We start from the raw sequence: 22,402 nt of genomic DNA on the forward strand, positions 1-22,402 counted from the left end.
AAACACATTAGTCTGGCCCACTGTGTTGTGCTATTGCCTAATACATCTTCAGTGATATGAATGACATGAGTTGCCACTGACTGACTACTAAGGGGACTCTAGTGTGCTTGTATGTGTGTGTGTGTTGCACTGACATCATGCATGGCATCCAGTAGCTTGGTGAGCTGGAAGAAACGCTGCCAGGTCTGGCCCGAGTTGTTGGTGGCCTTGCCCACTGACCGCCGCAGCTCCTTAATGTAGTTCACCCTCATTTCCTCAAACACCGACTGGTTCTTCAGACCCTCTTTGGGAACTTAAAGGAAAGGAGAAAACGCAGGGAAAGAAACTTAAGCTCCATCCTTCTCATCATTGGCTGCTCATGCTCGTTATCGTGACATATTCACAGTCTCACGCACTCGTTTGTGCCAGTATGTGCATATTTAGACCAAGAAGAAAAAAAAATATATATATCTAAGTGTTGACTGTTGGCAAACTAACATTATTATAAGCGTGGGCAATGAAAGACCCATGTGGGTCTAACAGTACTGGATAGTACTCATAGTAATGTCATCGTCTGTCAGGCGTCAAAGTCGCACATTGGCCACTGCCCAGACCATTAAATATAATCTTTATCAATGTCAGTTTCAGGATTTTCATCTTTGTTTAGAGGCCAAAATCAGAGATATGTGTGCTTGCTAAATGGTCTTTATAGACATTAAGGTACTGGCTAACTGATTAAGAAACACCTCCCCTCTTAAGGAGTGTGTCAGCCTAGAGAAAGAGCTTTTAAGTTTGGAAATATCTAATGCATAGTAGCAAATATGGGGAACTGTTCTAAGAGCGTCTTGTGTTGTAGAGATCAAAAGTTCTACAGATAATAAGCACCCAGGTCTCTTTAGGGTCAACTTTGTTTTTGAATGCACAAAGCAATTTTGACTGGCTCAGTGCTTCTACAAGAGTGATATCTTTGGGATCAAAGTTAACAAACCCTCTGACAGCTACTGCTGAACAGGAAATGCGAACATAAAATCCGAATGACGGTGACTGAAGCCAATTGGTGGAGCTGGATGCCATACCCCTTAAATCTTGAATGGATGGTGTACCCCCTAAGGCTTGAAAGAGCCTCTGGAGGTTGTATTCTAGCTGCAGCATGTCTCGGCATGTCAAATGTTCCCTTTTTCATACTCCACCTTAAAATTCTCACCTGGTTCAACATGACATTCAAGAATCTAGATTCATCATTTATTAAATATTAAATATGTAGGCTAAGAGTTAAAGTATACATTTGAAACTTGACTGGCCTGCTTGAATTGGATGTACCTGGATGTTGCCTTGTCAACCTGTTGTTCAGCAGTACATATAACCACAGGCAAGGGGCAAGGTCCTGTCAGTTGGAATTGCATCCTTTTGAAAATAGATAGACTTTGGGTCAATGTTTGTGCACCTACACATTCTCCTTCTTTAGCTGCCTACCAGAGCAATAGGCAGGAGAAGCATAAACAAACAGAGAGGATGCTGGGAAGGCTAGGGGCAGGCCTATCTCTGTGCCTGTCTCTGTGCTTGTTTTGCAGCCGACTTGACGAGAAAGCGCTAACACCGGGGCCAGGGTTGGGACCTTTTGTTATCGTTCTACTGACCCACATAGCCCTTTTTTAGAGCCTGGCATTTAGGGCTGCAGCCAGCCAAAAAGTGGAGCAATTATACCATGGTAATTGGTGTCGTGTCAAAAGAATGGATTTTAGCTGCAGGTACCAAGGCTTGTCAACTGAACCGTAATTCTTATTCTGTTGGAGGGGGGAGGGGTTGGTGTTTTGTGTATGTTAGCTAACCCATTTTAGAAGTCTATTTCTTTGCACACAGCTCATAAGTGTGGATGTAATTCATGTGTCGTATTAGATATATATATATAAGTGTGTGTGGGGGTCTCGATCTATATAGATGTGAGGTGTTGTGACAAGCTGAGGGCCAGTAAAAGGAAAAATGGAGGCATGCCCTTTCCTCCTGAAGCCCTATGACAGAGCATGACAGAGCATGCCTAACTGGTGGGGTCCCTTCCTTGGTTCAGTGAGTGATAGATTAGAATGAGGAAGATGGAGTGTCCGGTCGAGGAAGGAAATCTTGGAAGAAGGTCAAGATCTATTAAATAATACTCTTCAAGTAAAAACAGAGTAAAATGGTCAAGGATAAATTATATACACAACTGTGACGATACAGAAAGCACAAGAATCGTATAGTTAACCACATTCTATAACACTTAATACTGTGATAACTCCATCTGGGTTATACATGGCGGCCATCTTGTGCCAAGGTCTAAATACTAAAAACTGTTTGCAAATGGTGAATAGGGTTCTATTCAGTTCTGTTGCCACTGCTGTGGAGGATGAAGAGGTACATCTGTCTTTACCAGGTCACAGCCCCGCTCCCATCCCAAACAGAGTCACATGACATGCCACAGGGCTGGTGAAACCTTAGCCAAGGTCAAAGACTAATATCAGCCACACGCACACAGTTACCCAAGTTATACTCTATATGGCTTCAAAGATCTGTTGGCTCTGTTGATTAGCATGTTCTGACAGATCTGTGTGATCGACACCACAAACACAAATAATGTCAAAATAAAATGGATAATGCAGTCATATTTCTTTTAATTATTCTGCAAGCAAGGCATACTATTATACTTAGTCATGGTAGGAGACGAGAACCAAATCCAGTAGCGTTTTTCTGTACTGTATTGTCAAAAACTCAAGCAGACTTAAGGTACATACACACAAAATAGAGAACTTAAAATCTATTCCAATTGAATGCTTTACCATAGTACAATATTATCCAATAAACTGCATTTCTACAATGTACAATAAATGTATAAACGGGAAGATATTGTTAAGGCCTGTCAGCACGTCCCCTCTACTTCTCCTAGAGAGGTAAACTTGGGACACAATCAACTTGATTAGTACAATTTCTTTGACAAATGCAACCATGGCATCCTATAGAATATTTGCTGTATATGCCTGCTTGCTATTTTCCCTTGAAAATGTGGCCCATGTTTGAAGGAAGGGGAGAAAAACAGCAGGTCTTGGAGCATTGCCCGGCGCTTGACTGGCCTTTATTAAGTACAGCAGGGCTCTCTGGAAACCCTCCAGAGGATCAGGCAGGAGAGGAGAGCAACAACAGACGGCCCTGCTCTTCCTCTCTCTCTCTTTCTCTCTACCTCTAGCATTTCACACGTAGTTTCTCCATCTCTCTTTTTCTCTTCAGTTTGTAATCTTTCTCCTTCAGCATTCTCACCCTTTCACACTGCTTATTTCTCTACCTTTTCTTCCTTCCTTCTCCCTTCTTCGTGCCTTCCCAAACACTATTTTTATATCCCCGACTCTCCCAGCCCTACTGCAAACTCAACACAGCTCCCTTGCTTTCAGATGAACACACTGACAGTGAGGCCAAACCAGGACAAAATCAACGACAACTTTCCGCTGTTAAAACACCGCTCCTTCACACATAGAAAATGAGACCTCTCGTCCCGTCTTTGAGATAGAGATTACCGATATTGTTCATGTCAACTAATTACTCCTTTTTACTGATGTCCACCCCATACAGATCAAGCTGTCCACCAAACACAGCAATTTCATATTTTAATACAATTTGGCATGGCTAATTGAGGTGAGAACATAAGATATTCAATAAATATTCCCAGAGTTCTGAGTGGGGGGTCAAAGAGGGCTGAAGCCCTGGCCATCTGTAGACTCCTCAAATAGCTGACCTATCATGCAGGGGCAGTGCCCTCCTCTCTCTCTTTCTCCCCCTTCCTTTCCCTTTCTCTCTCATTCTCTGTCTACCCCCTTCACCCCAATACAGGAAGCCACACAGTTAGTTTTCTTTGGTTGCCACTTGAACAACATACTGTCATTTGTCTCTCCCTAATCTCTTTTCGCGATGAGAATGTACTCCTGACCCCCACCACTTTGCTTTGGCATTCTTTGTTCTTGTTAGTGCTCTCTCCTTCTGAAACTCTCTCTTCTTGTCTCACTTATGGCTACCGCATAAGTGTCATGATAAAGTTGTGATCTTCCTTTTTGCTATATCAAAAGTAAAGTGTCACTCAATACCACTTGATTGCTCTAACGCTAATCCTACAGTTTTAACTACACTGTTGTAGCCTAATTGTTGCTGTAGCATCAGAGCAACTATGATTTTAATTTAGTTCAACAGTAGCTCTGATGCTACTCTGATACTAGAATCTCAAAATTGTTGTTATACAGCTGTGATTATATGTTATTTCACCTGTTCCTCTGTGTAAATGAACTCGGGTGACAAGTGATGTACTTGTTTACTGTGTAGAACAGTGAACAGACCCAGGTGAGTGCCAAAAAGCCCATATGGCTCACACACTCTATATTGCTGTAGAACAGCTGACTGCGGCAATGAGGAGAGCATCACACATAACCAGAGCAGTCGGTACACACATTCCCCTCAAACTAGGTTGTTTCTCCTGCAGCAGACGAGAAACCTTCCACACACACATTCCCATCACTTCAGCTGGTGTCGCATAGACGCATGCCTACCTGCTTTCACATCCCCACACACACTCCTAACACACTCCCAGGTACAATTTCTCACCCCCCGCCTCCCCTCCCCCCTTTTAAAGTGCAATTGCAAACACACACTTGCCAGCAGCACTCACCTGTGCTGAGCAGCAGCAGTACTTTCATGGAGAGAAACTCATCATAGGTGAGCTGCAGACGCACAAACTCCTGGCTCACTTGCCTCATGCCCAGGCACAGGTCGTACATGGCCGACTGCTGCATACGGTCCCTGGGGGAAATGGAGGGGAGGTAGAGAGAGAGAGAGAGGGGGGGGGGGGGGGGGGGGGGGGGGGGGGGGGGGGGGGGGGACAGCAGGGTCAGAACCCAAGTCATGTTTAGAGGCCCTCTGAGAGTCTCTATAATGCCTCTGTGTATAGTCGTAATAGCCCTGCTTGTATTCTGCTATCATATGTCCTTCTAGCCTCTACTACATTCACCCACTTTCGATGAACAGCAATTTACCCCAAAGTGGTTTAACCTTACTTCTATGCCTACAACTTGTATGACATAAAATGAAATTGTTCTGTGCCATACACACACATACGAGTGTGGATGTATATGTGTGGATTGCAAAAACCCCTCTTTATTACAAAATAAAAGCACCCAGCAATAGAACCCTGTACAAGACTGATTTTGGGGATAGTCGTAAAAGACATACACACAACAGAATAAGACATCCTCGTACGCTTGACGTCACGCGTAGAGAGGAAGAACAACAACCTGAGTAGGCGAAGCGGAGAGCCAATAAACAATGTGCTACGCAGATGTCGCGAGGGCCAGAGATTTAGGGGCTTTGGAAGTCCCTTCGGCTGCTTTAAATCACCATCATGTCATCTAGGATCAAATAATCAACTGCTGTGACGTGGCTGCACTTGAAAGGGACCAGGGATCACTACAAATGGCTCTGAACCTATTCCCCTCTCGCCTCTGTGATTAACACTTTGGAGATGGTTCCATCTGGTTCAATGCATATGTTCCCAGTGAAAGTAGAAGGTGGTTAGGTTCTACTAATTGATCCAAATCTTCCTATGGTGTCCATCCGGTCTCAAATGGGCCAGTTGTGTGGGTGATAGAGTGTTAGAACTTGAGTTATTGACATTTCAGAAACGTATATTCTAGCTGAGTAGCATTTTATACTGTTTTGCAGAAGTATGCCAGTTCGAGATGGAGTTTCAGAACTTTGCACACTTACTTTCTGCCCAGATCAATTTTTCTGAGTCATTGCCCAAAATGAGAGGCTATTCGTGAAGAAACTAAGAAAACCTGCCAGCAGTGGCTTCTCTGTGTAACCCGCACCATTGCTATGGTGAGAGATTTAGGAAGCAATAGCAAGGACTTAAGAAGAAAGGAAGGAGAAAGAGGGAGAAAGACAAAAAGTGAGGAAGTCAAGACTCGGCTTTTGGGAATAGTTTGGACTTTTAGCAGCTATACTCTTCCTTATACAAACTGAGCAACGCAGGCTTCGCTTTGTCACTGAGCATTTAATTTCTCACATTGACATGAAATGAGGGCAACATGGGGAGCAAAGAGTCAAGAATAGGTTTCCTGTTGTGTAAGTAGTACAAGTAGTACAAGAAATGTACATTTGAATTGTACAAGAGAAAGCACAAGCATCTGTTTTAACTAGAAGACCTAGCAAACAGTCACAGTTGGAAATATATACCATGGGCAATGCAAAAGTCCTATCCCAATTGTCAATGGAGCCATTTTATATTTCTTGATGTACAGTATTACTATTCTGCTGTATGTGGGGACCTTGGCCTAATATTGTGGCCTCTAGTACAGAAGGGACACCGGTTACATGCTGGCTTCCGTGACAGACCACTGACTGACACTAAATCCAGAAGGCCAATGTCTCATCGGTATTGTCAACTGGAATACCACAGCTATCCATCATTTTGACAACTCACTGGTACACAAAAACACACATACAGCCACAGACACACACATACACACACACTCTGGGACAAGAGGTCAGAGAGGGATTGAGGTAAAAACAAATATTGTACTTGCTAGGGGTGTGACGCAGTGCCCAAAAAAGTCTCACCAGAAGTCGCTATAAGGCTAAGATTACGTGATGACGTCAAACTACATATTCTACTACTGTTGATTTGCAGTGCTACCATCTTGGATTTTGAACACGGGGTAGTTTGGTTCCTCCGACTTCACAAGTCGGATTTCCAACCTTAGGAGGCGTTCCATTTGACACTTCCGACCGGATGAGTGTCAAATGGAATGCAGTATAAGTACAGATAAGTATCTTACTTTTATTAACGTTGGGAAAGCTAGAACACTAAGAAAGGCAAATGTGACATCATTCACAAATCAGTAAAAGAGTTGAGTTGAGTTTGTGGCAAAACCTTTTACAGGGCTTGCGTATTGTTCTGTCTTTTACTGCATGTGATAATTCATACTCAGAAATTAGAACTGTAGTAGTAGTATTTCACCATCTTAAAAATAGTGTTAAAATATCGTCTTGTTCACGTGAACCCAATATCGTGTCTCGTCTCTGAGTGTATCTTCACACCCCTAGTACTGGTATTAGATGGACATTGTGTCAGATTAATCTTAAACTGTGAAATTATATCTTATTATGGATTAATTATGCATCAACTCTAGTCTATGATAAGAAGCAAGGTAGTGTCAACTGAAGAAGTGGTCTTCTGTCAAGATCGTGGCAACAGAGATCCATTGCAATGCTCCAACTCGGAGCATTCCCTAGAGTGGCTTCCAGGAACAGCTATACCTACCACCCTCCCTCCCTACACCCGCCTCTTCCATAGCATTATCTCAGTCTGTGTGAAAGACATCAGTCATGCTCCACAGCTCCAATAAGCTCAGAGCTGACACGCACACTTCCCCCATGCCCGCTCTCCTGTTCAAATACATTAGAGCCGATCACGCGCCACATTGACTTGCCGTTCGCGCCTGGGCTTTGATTGACGCCAACAAGGAGAAGTGTATTCGTGGTGCACATTTCTTTTCCTCTTGGAGCACGTGCCCGTAAGTCACCAGACGGTGACACAGTTGTAAAAGTATTGTTGCTTGGAGGAAGGGGGTTCATACTTTGGTCTTGTGGCACGCTCCGTCGACAGTGGTTTCCATGCATCTGGGCTGGCTTCTCTACAAGGTGTTCACCACGGATCTGTGCTTTTCTGTGTACTGCATGTGCTACTATTCCATACTGCACTCTTCAGCAAAACTATTTTTATAAGCACTCCTAAACCGATCTACCCCATCTCAATAACTTTCATTGATAAAATACCTGAACGCCTGCTATGCCATATTCTGCCTTTCCTTGGTACCCATGTAATGGATCCTATACCCTCACCAGCCCACGCAAAGACACACACAGGTACGTACGCATAACAGGGCTGAAGACTTACTCGTTAAAGACAAGGTCGGGGGCAAAGTAGAGCAACTGGCCGTTGGTGTGTTTGTAGGACCTCCAGCTGAGGCAAAAGGAGGAGAGGCACATCCAGGAGTACTGTATCAGGGTGATTTGGTCCTCAATGGGCAGGCCCCGGAATCCTGGGAGACACACACACACATATCAAGGAGAGAATGAACCAATGAGATGGGAAGGGTGGCAATACTATTTCTTAGATAAGCAGAACAGACTGTCAGGGGTAATCATGGGTTTGGGAAGACACTCAGTGTGGCATCAGCTGTTTAGACAGTCACCTTGAAGTGTCTGGTGTGTGTGTCAGGGAGCGTGTGCGTATCATTGCTTGCATGTTCAAACTCGCGTTTGTTAGTGTGCGCATCACATGGGGAAGATTGCCTATTACTAAAAACTGTTTAGACAAGACAAACCTTCATGGAGTAATTACCTGTACTTGTTGTACACGAATCCCCTCAAGGCATCTAGTTTTATTGGTCTGTTGTCTTTGCTGCACCATAAATAGACGCTCGCAGGACACTTGCCAAACTCTCAATCAAACTTGTGCTATTTACTCATCCTCACGCTGCAGGCCTAGCTACGATATTGTAAGCCAACTGAGGACATGTCAAGTGACTTGATAAATAGCTTAGGGACTATTTCAGTCGATGCGTGTCAATCGTCATCCATGTGCCGCTGCCAAGCACAGAGTGTCACAGTATCAATTTATTGTTGAGTTTTGGTATGTGGCTTGTTGCTACTGTACACCTTTCTCTCTTTAAATCCTCTTCCTACTTAAGGACCTTGGTTTGGTTCAAACTAGCTTAGCTTGGCTGTGCATAAGCGGCTGTGAAAACGAACAATCAATATTCCTTAAGCTGGCAAATAATCAAAATATTAACTTACTTCGACCCCTTAAGTACTTTATGTAGATAATATAGGAAATGTGCCTCTAGAAATCAAGTTGGATGATGATTGAAAACAAGCTTGTAATGACCTTGTTGGGTGGTCATTGCATGTCAGTGATTATGCCAAGTAGCTACCTTCTACCACATACTATGTTTTCATGTACCAAAGGACAAGCAGTCTAATGAAAGGGAGTCAGTGTGTGCCAGCCTGCCGTGATGGTTAGCACATGGTATTAGCATAGCTTAGTCAAAATGTAAACCAGTGGCAGCGCCTCTGCTTTGAAAGTCAGAGGCTCTTTTTTTGACCCTACTGTCTGTCTGGGCTTTCTATTTATACACCCGGATATGGCAAGGAGACACCCTGGAGGTATCAAATATTTGCAATACAGCAAATTAAATGGCTTCAAAGGGCTACCTGTGAGGCATCTTTTGAATATGTCACTGAGACAGTTGGGGAGAACTGGTTCACCTCAATTTGTTTTTTTTTGTTTAGTTGTTTAGTTGCATTTCACTTTTTTGTTTTGTTTACACAAGACAGGGCTGTCTGCATTGGTATAAATGAGTTTCTATTTATGAATCCTAATCTTGATTAGATTCCTGCGTTAAATAAGATTCCCATTTCTAATCTTGTTAAAACCTTGCAGAATAATTTACTAGCATTATAAGTTAAATTGGATCATGCTATGTGTGTTAAACAGACGTAACCAGTGCCCATACATTGTATGTACTATTTGGCTTCTGCAAAGTACTTTTGCAGAACTCTATCATTCTATCTACAGTAAAATGAGAGAAAGCCTGTCCAGCGATGGCATTTTGGGTGCAACAGTTTTCAATTTTAATAAGTTATTTCCTGTTAAGGTAAATCAATCACTACTTGTAGAAGGGATAATGATTACACAGTAAAAACTAATCTACAGTAGCATCAGCTACCCCTCTAGCTACAGTATGTAGGGCTTGGGCCAACACATTTCGATTCACCACCTTCTAACTGATACCATTTTACAGTTAGCAAGTGTGTGTGTAAACTCTCACATCCAGCGATTAAACCATCCCTGTAAGCTCTTCCAATCCCACTAACCTGGAAGTACTTTGGCCCACTTGACCATGCGTATCATCTGCTTGCCGGCCAAATGGTTGAGGCTGGACAGGAGGTGGTCAGTGGTATCAGGCTGGGTGTTGTCATAGCCAGAGTACACTTCCTCAGGTTCGATCAGCTCCAGGACGCTGCAGATGGACGGTGGCAGGAAGGGGGTGACCACCCCGGGGCCGTGGGGGACCAGGGCGCCGGCCACACTGGTGTTCAGCTCTTTGTCTGAGGACAGAAAGCTCCCGCCGCTGCCTGGGGTCTGGCCGTCCTTGGCCCCCTGGTGGGAGGGGTCGTCGCTCACGCCCTTCAGTTTTCCCAGCTTCTTGGACTTGCGCGCTGTGAGGGAGGCAGTGTATGTTGTATGTATGTCGCAATATCTGGCTGTAGCTAATACAGTTAGAACTGGGGGATAACTGATTGTCAATCAGACACGTGGAGTGAAAGGTGGTGGTGTGTGTGTGTGTGGGGGGGAGGGGGGGTCAGCAGCAGCCCTTTCAACAGAGTCATGTGTCTTTGGTTATAACAAATTCTATAACACTTTTCTCTTCACCGGTAGGGAACAGGCCAGGTATAGGCTTCTGCAGTGTCAACCTTTTCAGAGGAAAAACTAATGTCACTGTTGCTTTTATCTCCTGAGGAAGTAGCCATTCTGGGGAAGTTGTAACTTTTAAGGGGAACGTGTGTTCGGATGTGAGTCAGGACTTAAGAGACTGCTCATTGTTGACAACGTACAGTAGTTAAGCTGGGAAGGGATACCAAAACAATAGGTCTGTATAGTAAATTGCGTAATGGGAAGGGGGGGGAAATACGGTACAAGATATTGTCTGTTGGGGTTGTCTGTTACCCTCCAAGCAGGGCAAGAGGAGTTATATATTATCCAATATATAACTTGTATGTGTACATTTACCAAAAACAAGTAAATCTAAATTAACCATTACATACACTTGACTTCTGCACGTGTCCACATCATTGCTGTTTACGTTTAGCTAAGTCGCCTACACGTTATGCTTTCTACTTTAACATTCCAAAGCCCCCCAATATTCAATCCTCACCCAGCAAAACCTAGACGTCTTTTGAGCAGATTTCACACAAATGTTATGACAGCACGAGTATTTTTTTTTTCTTTTCATTTTTCTATCACCTTTCATCAGCAGAGCGGGATACACAACAATGCTGACTCAAATGATGAATCACAAGATGATGATGTGGAGCAAGTAGTCGAGTTGGGGGGGGGGGGGGGGGGGGGGGTAATGTGAGCATGAACTGTGCCGTACCTCCCAGGTTCATCCCAGCCTGGAGACACTTCCGTACACGGCACGCAGGGCAGTTTTTCCTCCGGATTTTATCGATGATGCAGTCGTTCCTCCCGGCACACAAGTAGTTGTGTTGCCCTGGGGAAACAGAGACAGGAAGTGCACTTAGCATAGAGACAAATGCAAGGCAACTATAACAGGGGGGAAAAAAGGTTAATTATAGTATTGTGAGGGAGGCCAAAGAACGCCCTCATTAGTAACACCAGATACACAAAGACTATTAATTTTGTCAGTGAGCTACATAAACCCCTTTAGTGTAGGACCATATACACTCAAACTAAATCTTAAATGTAGTATCTCAAAGAGAAGATGCAGAGCAGTTCTTCCTCTGAAGCTGCCAATGTCGTACATGACACATGAGCAAAGGGACTATTCCACTGTGGTATTTCCTTAAGAAAACACCCTTGATGATTTCACTGAAGGATCTGGGGCATGTGCGTGAGGGAAAGCTATGGAGAGAAAAAAGAAAAAGAAGACTATATCTAATTCATGCACCAGAGTTGTTGTTTTTTTTTCCTAGAATGCGTTGAAGCGGAGGTACTGGCCGTGGTTAGGCTAGTGTTGACAGTGATGCTAACGTGGTGCGAGTCCCTCCTGCCTCCCTGTCTAGCCTTCAGCCAAACCCAATGATCTCCCATTTCAGAGGGCTTCCTTCCGCTCCACTTGCTCCTCACTGTACGCCTCCTCTCCTCCTCTACACTTCTCCTCCCTCCGCCTCCTCCTCTTCTATCCCTCCGTCTCCATCCCTCTCTTCTTCCCCTTTCCACACGTCCGCCAGCCTCAGAGCGCCGCCCACGCAGAGACACACACACACACACACACACATAGCTGCACGCACACAACGCGTATTCAAGTCCAGGGACAACCAAAGCGCTTGCATGGCATGGTGGCGTCAAACAAACTGCTTCTCTCACACTTGCACACACACACACCAGAGCTGGGATGATCAGGCAAGAAGGGAGGCACAAAAGACAATGTAAACGGGCACACACACACATCAGGTCTGATTGAGTGCTTTTGCATCTCCATGCACACGTTTGAAAGTATTTGTGCAGCCACGCATGGATAGGGCCCATTTATTGAGTGTGTATGCACTAGAATTTGTCTTTCCGTGTGTGGGAGAGTGCGCATGCATGCATATTGCATGTCTGGATTAGTGTGTGGCAGTTCTTGTGTTAGGCGTAAGTGTGTGTGTGTGCACGTTTGCATGGAAGTCTGTGTGTGCATACACAATTGTGCATCCCTGTGCATGTTTTCTGCGTCACTGCGTGCATGTGTATGCTTCATTGCACGTTTTTACTGTGTGTGTGTGTGCGCTGAAAGAGTGCTGAAAGAGTCTAAGTTGTTGTAGGGACCAGGAGAAGCTGTGCAGTGTGTGTGTGTCTGAGTATTGCCAAACTCCAAGAAACTGAACTGCAGGGGGAGAGGCAGCAGCTGTAGTCCAGCCTCACCACTATTTCTGGCAAAGTCACATGACCGTTACATAAGCCCATTTTTCTTGCTCTGAAAAACAGTAAACTGCGACACAGGAAACACAACGTCGACCCACCCCCCTCTGGCCCCCGCCCCTCTCTTGCTCGGACAGACCCAGCCAATTGTCAGTTGGGAAAACACTGCAACCCTTCTGTCGAGCGTCCCGACTCGTTCCCAAGAGTCGTGTTAATAATTGTCTAATACCGCAGAAATGCGCAAATTTCGGAGAAAGTCAAATTTTTTGGGGGATGTGTTGTGTGTCTGTGCAAAGCGGTGTGTTAGTATGCATCCACAAAGGCATGTGTCAGTGTGTTTCTAACTATATCTGTCTTTCCAAGTGTGTGTGAGCTCCCTCTGAATGAGCACTTTTGTGTTTCTCAACATTTACCAGAGGTGCTTTTGCTGATAAGCAATACATTTCCATGTATTGCTTCTGTGGAAAGTTTGTCTCTTAGAATGCTTGTTTGTTTAAAAAAACTCATGCAACTTTGTGTGTTTGTGTTTCATGCAGCCTTTCCTGAAGAGGACACATTTTAATGGGATATCATTATTACTTTATAATGCTCTCCATACACTAAGGAAGCAATGAAATCTTATCATAGAATCTAAAGAAAATGATGTACTCTACATTTGATCGATGCATTCCTCTCCCAGAAATGTATTGTGTAATAATATAATTAATATCTTGTAATATTACTGGAATTGGGTATTTATCAGAACAATTATACCAGTACCCATGGGTAAGTACCTCGAGCAACTATTGACCATTTCAGAACTATTGACCATTTCAGAACATGGCAACCCTGGGACTTCATTAATGGAGTATACCCATCTCTGCTTTTAGCCATTGACGTCACAAACCTGGCAACCGCCTGCTGTGCAGAAAAAGTCTACTTGTCCAGTCCTACAGCAGTGCAGTTGTGAGGAGGTCCTGCTAAGGGAGAGAGAACGTCTTGTATGCAAGCCCCTGGCTGAGGAGCGGTGGGATTCTGATGTTGTAGGCTAAACTGAATGTTGTAGGCTACACTCAATGTTGTTGGCCATGTTCAATGTTGTTCGCTATGCTCAATGCCTGACAGTAGGCAAGCCATTAGAAGAAACCATAAATATTGCTTTCAAGCTTCACCAGGGTGTCGTCTGTCAGAAAAGCATACAGCATGACATCCAGGATGTACAGTGATATTGTTGAACTTTGAACAGTAGGCTTTTATTAGCTGGGGTTATAGTGTGTAACTAGGGTAACGCGTGAGAACTGCAGAAATGTCATACATGGTACAGTCATCTGATGCTATTTTATGTATTTGTTCATTTACTGAGAAAGCTGCACTGATTTAACAAAGAGGTCAAGTCGCTTCCGAGTTTTATCTTTCCTCTCATTCTCTCTTATCTTTCCCTCTCTTATCTTTCTCTGTCTCTCCCTCTTTTCATCTCTCCCTCTCCAGCCTACTCTGACTAGCCCAAATTAACCAATATTCAGTTTGGACGTCCATGAAAGAGCTGATTTTCTATTTGAGGAAGAGCCACTCTCCTGCCGCAGCTGTGGTTTTCAAAAAACGTTAGAAAGTTAGTCAAGTTCAAGACAAATCAGAGTAAATGGCTCTTATCTGCCACCAACTAAATTGGTGCCCAAACGTCCTTTTCCATCTCCCTTTTCCCATTGCCACCTGATGCAAACACTGTACTCATCACTTCCTGTTTTGGTGGTTTTGGACTTTCCTGTTCCTCACCTCATCAGGTGCTGAGTCACAGGTGCTCATCATGAATGTCATTTCATAAATATTCTCTTGTTTTGCAAGTAGTTCTGTGCAATGTTATACTTTAGCTCCAGCAGATACATGTCTGGGCTAATTGCACAGTGGTTTGTCTAACTTGATATATGAGGTGCAGACTAAACAATGAAAGACAACAAGCCTTTGAACAAGTCTAAGATATCAACTTGCCACACGGTACAAGCACACATACATAGAACATACATACAATAATCAACAATCAACCGACACGCCAACACACCAAACCGTATCAACAGCAAACCGATCGCTTGTGAAAACACTGATAAAAAAAAAGAAAAGAGATCAGATTTGGTGTCCTATTTGGTTAAACACAAAAGATGTATCCTGCCAAGCACCGCCAACCCATTTTGCATTGATGTCAAAGAACAAAGGTATGGCATCGTTTGAGGAAGAGATGGTTTGATATTATACCCCCCCCTTCCCCTCTGAGTGCCACAGGGCCAGGCATGTGTGGCTTGGTTTACCCCAGGCCAAGGTCAATAAAGGACACCTGAGGTTTGTGTGTTCAATAATTCATTGCTCGACTTATGAAATATAGCCATTACGATGTATTTTCATTTGCATCCATTTCACTGGCAGGCAAAGGCAAACCTTAAGAGTGTCTACTGTGCCTTCAGCTTTCATGTGCTGTCAGCTTTGGGGACCACCGTCAGACACACTCTGAAGTCCAGCCAGCACCCCCCACCCTGACCCACAATATCCTATACATGTTTATTTAGGTCAGGTGTATCAAAGTCCTTTGCAGTCAAGACCCTGTACTGTTGTTCTAACTGGTCTTCTGGATTAAGGTACAGGTGGCCCACCCTAAGCTGCTTTTCCTTAGGGTTATTATTGAGTGCTGGGGTGACACACTTACATTTAGGTTGTGGTATTAATTCCAGTCTAATGCAGATTGTATGGATTGCTCTAAAGCCTGCCCTGGCAATGTTGGTTATCCGCAACACCAACCATACGTTCATGTTTTAGATTTCTTGTTAGTGGTGGCCGTTATTGTGGTCGCATAAACATTCAGAACTATTATACAGGTTTGGAATGTGCTGTATGCAATTCCTTCAAATGTTCGAGCCTGTTCAGGCTTATGGCATCTGTTTCCAGTGTTGCGGAAAGTTCCAATTTGTCATTCATCTGTTTCTGTTTAACGTGTGTGCGTGTGTACAATATAACAGGGATCCCAGTAGTGTGCTGACTATGTTAATCACCTTATCAAAGGACATTATAAACATAATTGAAGGGTTTTAGACACCATGGCTAACTTCCAAGCTGCAGTTATTTGAGACTCACACCCCCCCAGGCAACCCTAACCCTCTGTGATGTAGAATTGAGGGAGGGAGGGGAGGGGGAGCTTCTCCTGGAACTATATCTCATTGGTACATCGGCACATCACTCTGTGTTTAAACTGTACCAGGCTTGTCCTCAGATGCCCCATGCAGGAGAGGCGGGACAGATAGCACATCAGCGTCATGGTAACCAGTCTCCAGCCAGCCTTTAACAAGGCTGGTTGTTGTCCCTGTAAACTTTGCCATTCAGTGTTCAGTTGCTTCCAGCCAAATAGAAAAATATTTCACTTAGATGAGTACATCTAAAACCAAGACACGTGATATTTGGGGGAAAACAGTTAGCACAGAATAATTAGACTGTCGAAGTTCTCCAACTAGCCACACAGAGACCGGATACAGCTGGCTTGTATCTACACGTGCCCACACACACATACACACACACACACAGATCCACAGTGGTGGGTTAATGGTGGGTAGTCCCCTAGAAGGTGAGAATGTAAATTATTGACAGAAGATAAACATCTATTGTTAAGCATTGTATCTGTGGATTTTTTTTTTAGGAATCAAAGTATTTGTTTGTTAAAATAATTAAGATATGTTTATACAGTACAAAGAGATCTAGGCTTGGTAAAATATAGTCTTCAGTACATAAACCAAAACCTCTTGAGTCATGAGCAGCTGTGGCAAGACTTTCCATAAAGAATGCATTGTTTGCTCATTTGCATTGAGAAGACAATATATCATATCGCCTTGAATAAAAGATACACGCTAGATTACACTGATGCAAATTTTAAATGTAGTATCCCTGCAATGTGGATCTCAGTAGCACAACTTGAGATTAGCTCTGAATGAGAGAGCAACGGCTAAGGAAAATTGTCTCAGAGTGCTAAACCTGCCATGACAGATTGTTACGGGTGGCGAAGAAAGCTGGTCTGGTAAAAAGCCCCGTTGAAATGTAGTGGTATTGAGGATTTGTTTTAAGTCCAAAATATATTGGTATTGTGTGGGACCATTGGTTTGCATTGTGCCAGGAAAGCTTAATTGAGCACCACTTTAGTTAAGTTAGTTACAGTATTTAGTTAGCTAGCTAGCTAGTTAGTGGAATTTGAAATAGTATTTGACTAAAGGAATAACTCTCTCTGGAAGATCTCCTCTACCTTTGGTAGGCCACAAGAAATGTGAAGTCATGTCCTCGGCATGGTTTAATCAAAGGCGCCGACTAGCCAACACATGCTAGCCAACACATACTAGTCAACACTTGCTAGTCAACACATGCTAACCAACACATGCTAGTCAATTAGCTCCATAATCAAGTCTGAGTCAGTAGAACTGGACTAATGAGCCTGAACAATCTTGGAGGGAGAACGTTTGTTAGCCCAGTTTTGCAGAAATGAAGTGTGATTATTCCCCCAGCTGCACTGATGGCCGAACTGTGAAGTCACCTCACATATCTCACCCACAAACGCCTCAGATTTTAGTGAGCGGAGGAGGAAGGAGGGAGAGGAAGGAGTGGAACGTCGACTCACATCCCCACTTACACTCCTTCAGAGCTCACTGCTGACACATCGCTTCAGCTCATTCTTTTTATCCCCCTCCCTTTCCTCTTTCTTTCACCCTCTCCTTCTCCGCTTCCTCCCACTCACTCCATCTCTGCCCCTCCATTCTGCATCAATCTCCCTCCACTTTCCTTCTATCTCCTTCCTTACTTCCCATCCTCCCTTCTGTCCTCTGTCTCTTTCTACTTTAAAGATGTCCCCCCCCCCTCTCTCTGTGCTACCCCTCTCTCTCCCTCCAACCTTTTCCCTCTATTTTATGTTTGCAGCTGACTCCAGGTCAGGTGAGGTAACTGAAGCACCAGGAAAGTGGCGCACCTCTTTGTTGGCATGCGACGTACACAACCTTGATGGTGGTGTGCAAGCTCACCCTTGTCAAGTCCTTAGCCCCACAGGGATGTTTCGTAGCTTGGAATCCTGGGGATAAACTGGTCTCTAGTGTACCAACAAAGTACTTCATTAGCTTGCACCTCATGCTAAATGAAGCATAGAATACCTGTCAATCCCCCTTGCTTTTGTGTGGTCACAGAAGAAGCGTACCGTACATGGAAAATGATATGGAGCGTAAGGACATAATAATGTTGGGTATAGGTTGATTGAACAAGATAACAAGACAGTAGTTGGTTCAATTTTAGCCGTGGGAGTGAGATTCCACATACTTCTACCTCTTCTTGGTTGGCACTTAGCTCTTAGCATATCCAGTGTGTTTGAGCATAGATCTGTGGACAATAATAACTCAAATATTTTAATCTATAAAAACAACAATAACTAAGCTGAACAGACTGGGGAATTCATCCATGAAGTAGATTCTCACAGACATCTATGACAGAACACAAATCCATAGAGATTAATTTGTCATTTGTGACCCCTTCCCTTTAGGCACACTTGGAGCCGAACGATGGCATTTCTGATTCGATAAGCATTGGGGGGCATAATTCAGTTTGGAGGGCAACATATTGACTGTAAATGTCATCGAATTAGGACATGATTTGATAAGACTTGACTGTTGTTCCTCTCAAGATTTGGGGAAGCACCCTCCAGGACTGTGGCTGGTTTGCTGTCTGTCCGGCTGACTGGCTGACTGCCTGCCTCATTGTGTTTGCTTGTTTGGTTGCTCGCTGAAATGTGTGAGTGTGTTTTACATTCAAACGCTGCCCTAAAATGAGTTAAGACCTATGCCTCAGGAAAGAGGCAGAAATAAAATGCAGATTTTGAACCTGGTGATTTCCTGTAAGCAAAGATGAAGTATAGAGCAGTAACCAGTAACTGCATATTGTGCATGAGGATATTTATGGCTGTGCATTCAACCTGGGCTATAAACATTGTAAAATACAAAAAGTCAAGATGTCCAACTCACATATTTAGATTAATGTTTTTCTTGATGAGAGATATCATTCTAGAGCCAACCCACCCGTTAGGGGGCAAAAATACTAAACTCACCAACATCAGTTTATGACTTTTTTCAGAACTTGGACGGAAAGCCTGCATGAACTGACTGGGGAATCTAACCCATTTCTGTGCAAGTCTTCTACACTTTTTTGCCAACTGTCACATGGATATGCAGCAGCATTTTCACCTGCTGCTTCAAATAAAGGGGTTGAAGTACAGACACAACCCAAATGACTATCAAAATGGTTGCTAATTATTGTAATGCTATATACAAAACCACCAACAGCATGTAGGCTTTTAAAGTTAATGTACCGTTTTTTGATTTTTATGGCATAATCGTTATACAGTTTGAGTTCCACACACAGGCCTGTCATTTTGAAGAGGGCAGTACCAAGTGTTTAGACTTAAACTCCAACATACAGCAGACGCTGAGTTCATCATCGGCAGGAAGCTCCCAGCCCTACAGGACACCTACCACACACGTTGCCTTAGGAAAGCCAGCAGGATTCTAAGAGACTGTTCCCACCCATCCTTCAGTCTCTTTACCCCGTTGCCTTCTGGCAGGCGTTACCGCAGCATCCGGTCGCGCACACGCAGACTGGACAACAGTTTCTACCCAAGGGTCATCAGGCTTCTCAATGGACACTGATATGGACATTTTTACTGCACACTAGTCACTTATACACTGTCACTTTCAGCTACTGGTTGCTCTTTCAGTAACATTGCACTACTGTACCTCGCCACCAGGCTCCTGTTTGGTCATTGACAAAGTCACTGATCTGTAAATTTGCACTACTGCACTGTACTCCATTTAGGTTAGATTAGTTTATAGGGTTGTAACAGGTTTTTTTTTTTTTTTTGTGTATTAGGGTTAGTATAGCGTACTATTTATTGTTATCTGTAATTTAGGAAGTTTTAGTGTTAGGGTTAGTATAGTCGTTTATTTATTGCTATCTGTATATTTAGGAAGTTCACTTATCTAAGCTCAGCATAGATGTAAATTTGTTCTGTGTACTTATATGTTATGTTATGCCAAGTGCTTGCGTTGTCTTGTCTTAAGAATTTCAGTGCCCAGTCTAACCTTGTGTTGCTCTGTGCACCTGACAAATAAAAGACTTGAACTTGACTTGAACGATCGTTGTTGTTCTGACAATAAAACATCAAATTATAAACCATACCTTCTACTGCTCTCTTGAAGAAGACTTTGCAGCTGCCGCATGTGACCACTCCATAGTGACATCCCGAGGCTTCGTCCCCGCACACCAGACACACCTTGGCAGTTGATGACGGTTGCCTCAACGATGAGCTGTGGAAGCAGAAACACAAAAAGACACGTCCTTTAGCTTCATCGCAAAACCTATCGCCGGACCAAAGTCAGGTCAAACGGCAACATTATGATGTCTGGAACGCTGTGGAACGTTCCCACCCTAGACGATGCGCAGGAACGTTTCTAGTCCTTAAGGGACAACCCAAAACGGAAGGGGTTAGCGCTGCTAGAGGTCTAGTATAACCCTGGTGAGGAGAGTTGACACCGACCGTCATAATTAATGAGGTAACCAACAGGCTGACGAAAACAAAGAGCAGAGAGAAGGAGAAAGAGGTGCGGAAATTGACCTTCAATAACAAATTTAGATTGAGAAAGATTCAACTAGAAAATTGAGATGGAACATGAGAAAGCAGGGACATGAAATTGCATTTAACTGCATGAAGCAGGCTGTCATAATACTATAGCTGGTATCCAGTAGGTCAAAGATGAGGAACAACAACACAACGCCTTCTTGTTTTTCGGTTTTCACTCCCAACTGTTTATCTGTCTGTTTTGACTGTGGTCATGGGTCAGAGAGATAGGGTTAGGGTCAAAATAAACAATGGATCTTTGTACCCAGAGCAAAGTAAACACAGACACCTGAAATAATCAGCACATCTTAAGCACAAAAGCTTTCAAGTTCAAAGGTAAGTACAACAGTGGGGGATGTCAAGACCAATTTTAGCTATTTTAAAGGCACAAATTGTAGTTTCGTCTAGTTAGGGGTTTAGGCTTTAATTACATTAATTTGAAAGGAACATTAGCTAGGGACAACAACTTTGTTTAATACTCTTTTAAGTACCACAATACTTAACCCTAAGTCTGGACATCTTTAGGGGATGAACACGTATCTTTATGAACTGTTTTCCTTTTGACTCCCCGTGAGGAAAGCCATATCAATCAGCTGACCTATTGTCAGAAGAATGCTCCTTCATGCTCAGGGCTAGGCTCATTGTTTACATCCTGTTCTGTTTCTTGGCACACAATCTAGTTAATCATCCTCAGGGGCCCAGAAGTGAAACCCGTTATCGAAGACCAAGATAATGACTTAGTCATAGACCGTCCAGGTCTCCATTTACTGATGACACATGTAAACCTCTTGACCCCTCTGTAACAAGTTCAAGTCTTTTATTATCAGATCAACACAAGTTCAGACTGGGGACTGAAATTCTTACGACAAGACAATGCAAGGCAACCTGGCATAACATGACATATGAGTACTCAGTACATAGATTACACCTATGATAAACTAAAATATAATATAATAAACCTCCTAATATACAAAATAATATACAATATGTTATACTAAACCTCTAATACATATATTTACCTATACTAACCTAATTACCTATACTAACCTAAGACAGGTCTGGTACAGTTATAGCAAAATTGCTGATGCAACCAGTAGCTGAAAGTGCAACCAGTTGCTGAAAGTGCAACCAGTAGCTGAAAGTGCAACCAGTAGCTGAAAGTGCGACCAGTAGCTGAAAGTGCAACCAGTTGCTGAAAGTGCAACCAGTAGCTGAAAGTGCAACCAGTTGCTGAAAGTGCAACCAGTTGCTGAAAGTGCAACCAGTAGCTGAAAGTGCAACCAGTAGCTGAAAGTGCAACCAGTTGCTGAAAGTGCAACCAGTAGCTGAAAGTGCAACCAGTTGCTGAAAGTGCAACCAGTAGCTGAAAGTGCAACCAGTAGCTGAAAGTGCAACCAGTGGCTGAAAGTGCAACCAGTTGCTGAAAGTGACAATGGATAGTGAGAAGTGTCAACAGTGTATCAATGTTCATTCAAAAGCCTGATGGCCCTTGGAAAGAAACTGTAGTTAAGTCTTCGTGTGCGAGACCAAATGCTTTGGTATCGCCTGCCAGAAGGTAACAGAGTAAAAAGACTGAAGGATGGGTGGTAACAGTCTCTTAGAATCCTGCCAGCTTTCCTGAGGCATCGTGTGTGGTCGGTGTCCTGTTGGGCAGGGAGCTTCCTGCCAATGATGAACTCAGCAGACCTGACCACACTACATAGGGCATGCGGGCCCTGTCTGTGCAGCTCCCATACCACACTGTGATACAACCAGTCAGTATGCTCTCTATAGTACATCTGTAGAAGTTTGTGAGGATAACCGAGTCCATGCCAAACTTCTTAAATCTCCTCAAGAAGAAGAGGTGTTTCCGGGCCGCTTTGACCACCTTTTCCGTGTGAGCAGACCAGGTGAGATCATTTCTGATGTTTACCCCGAGGAACCTGAAGCAGCTGACCTTTTCCCACTACGGATCCAATGATGTGTTGGGGTGCATGCTCCTCCTCCTGCCGCCTTCTACAGTCCACAGTCAAGTCAAGCACGGCCTATGAATACTTCCTGTTTCTTTTTCCATT

General features: G+C 43.7%; 1 protein-coding gene across 2 annotated transcripts in view; it reads right to left on the bottom strand.

Annotated features, from left to right (window-relative positions):
• Nucleotides 1-22,402, bottom strand: part of nr3c2 (nuclear receptor subfamily 3, group C, member 2) — a 59,382-nt gene that overhangs the window by 4,072 nt on the left and 32,908 nt on the right. Inside the window, exons 3-8 of one of the 2 annotated variants that reach the window (XM_047045914.1) lie at nucleotides 19,910-20,037; nucleotides 11,211-11,327; nucleotides 9,928-10,272; nucleotides 7,946-8,090; nucleotides 4,658-4,788; nucleotides 135-292 (exon numbers count right to left, since the gene is read on the bottom strand). In XM_047045914.1, the coding sequence (XP_046901870.1) occupies nucleotides 135-292; nucleotides 4,658-4,788; nucleotides 7,946-8,090; nucleotides 9,928-10,272; nucleotides 11,211-11,327; nucleotides 19,910-20,037 (1,024 nt within the window). The remainder of the gene's footprint in view (nucleotides 1-134; nucleotides 293-4,657; nucleotides 4,789-7,945; nucleotides 8,091-9,927; nucleotides 10,273-11,210; nucleotides 11,328-19,909; nucleotides 20,038-22,402) is intronic. The other variant, XM_047045915.1, reaches the window with a different exon arrangement.

The sequence above is a fragment of the Hypomesus transpacificus genome, chromosome 22 (assembly GCF_021917145.1).
Source record: "Hypomesus transpacificus isolate Combined female chromosome 22, fHypTra1, whole genome shotgun sequence".
Classification (NCBI taxonomy): domain Eukaryota; kingdom Metazoa; phylum Chordata; class Actinopteri; order Osmeriformes; family Osmeridae; genus Hypomesus; species Hypomesus transpacificus.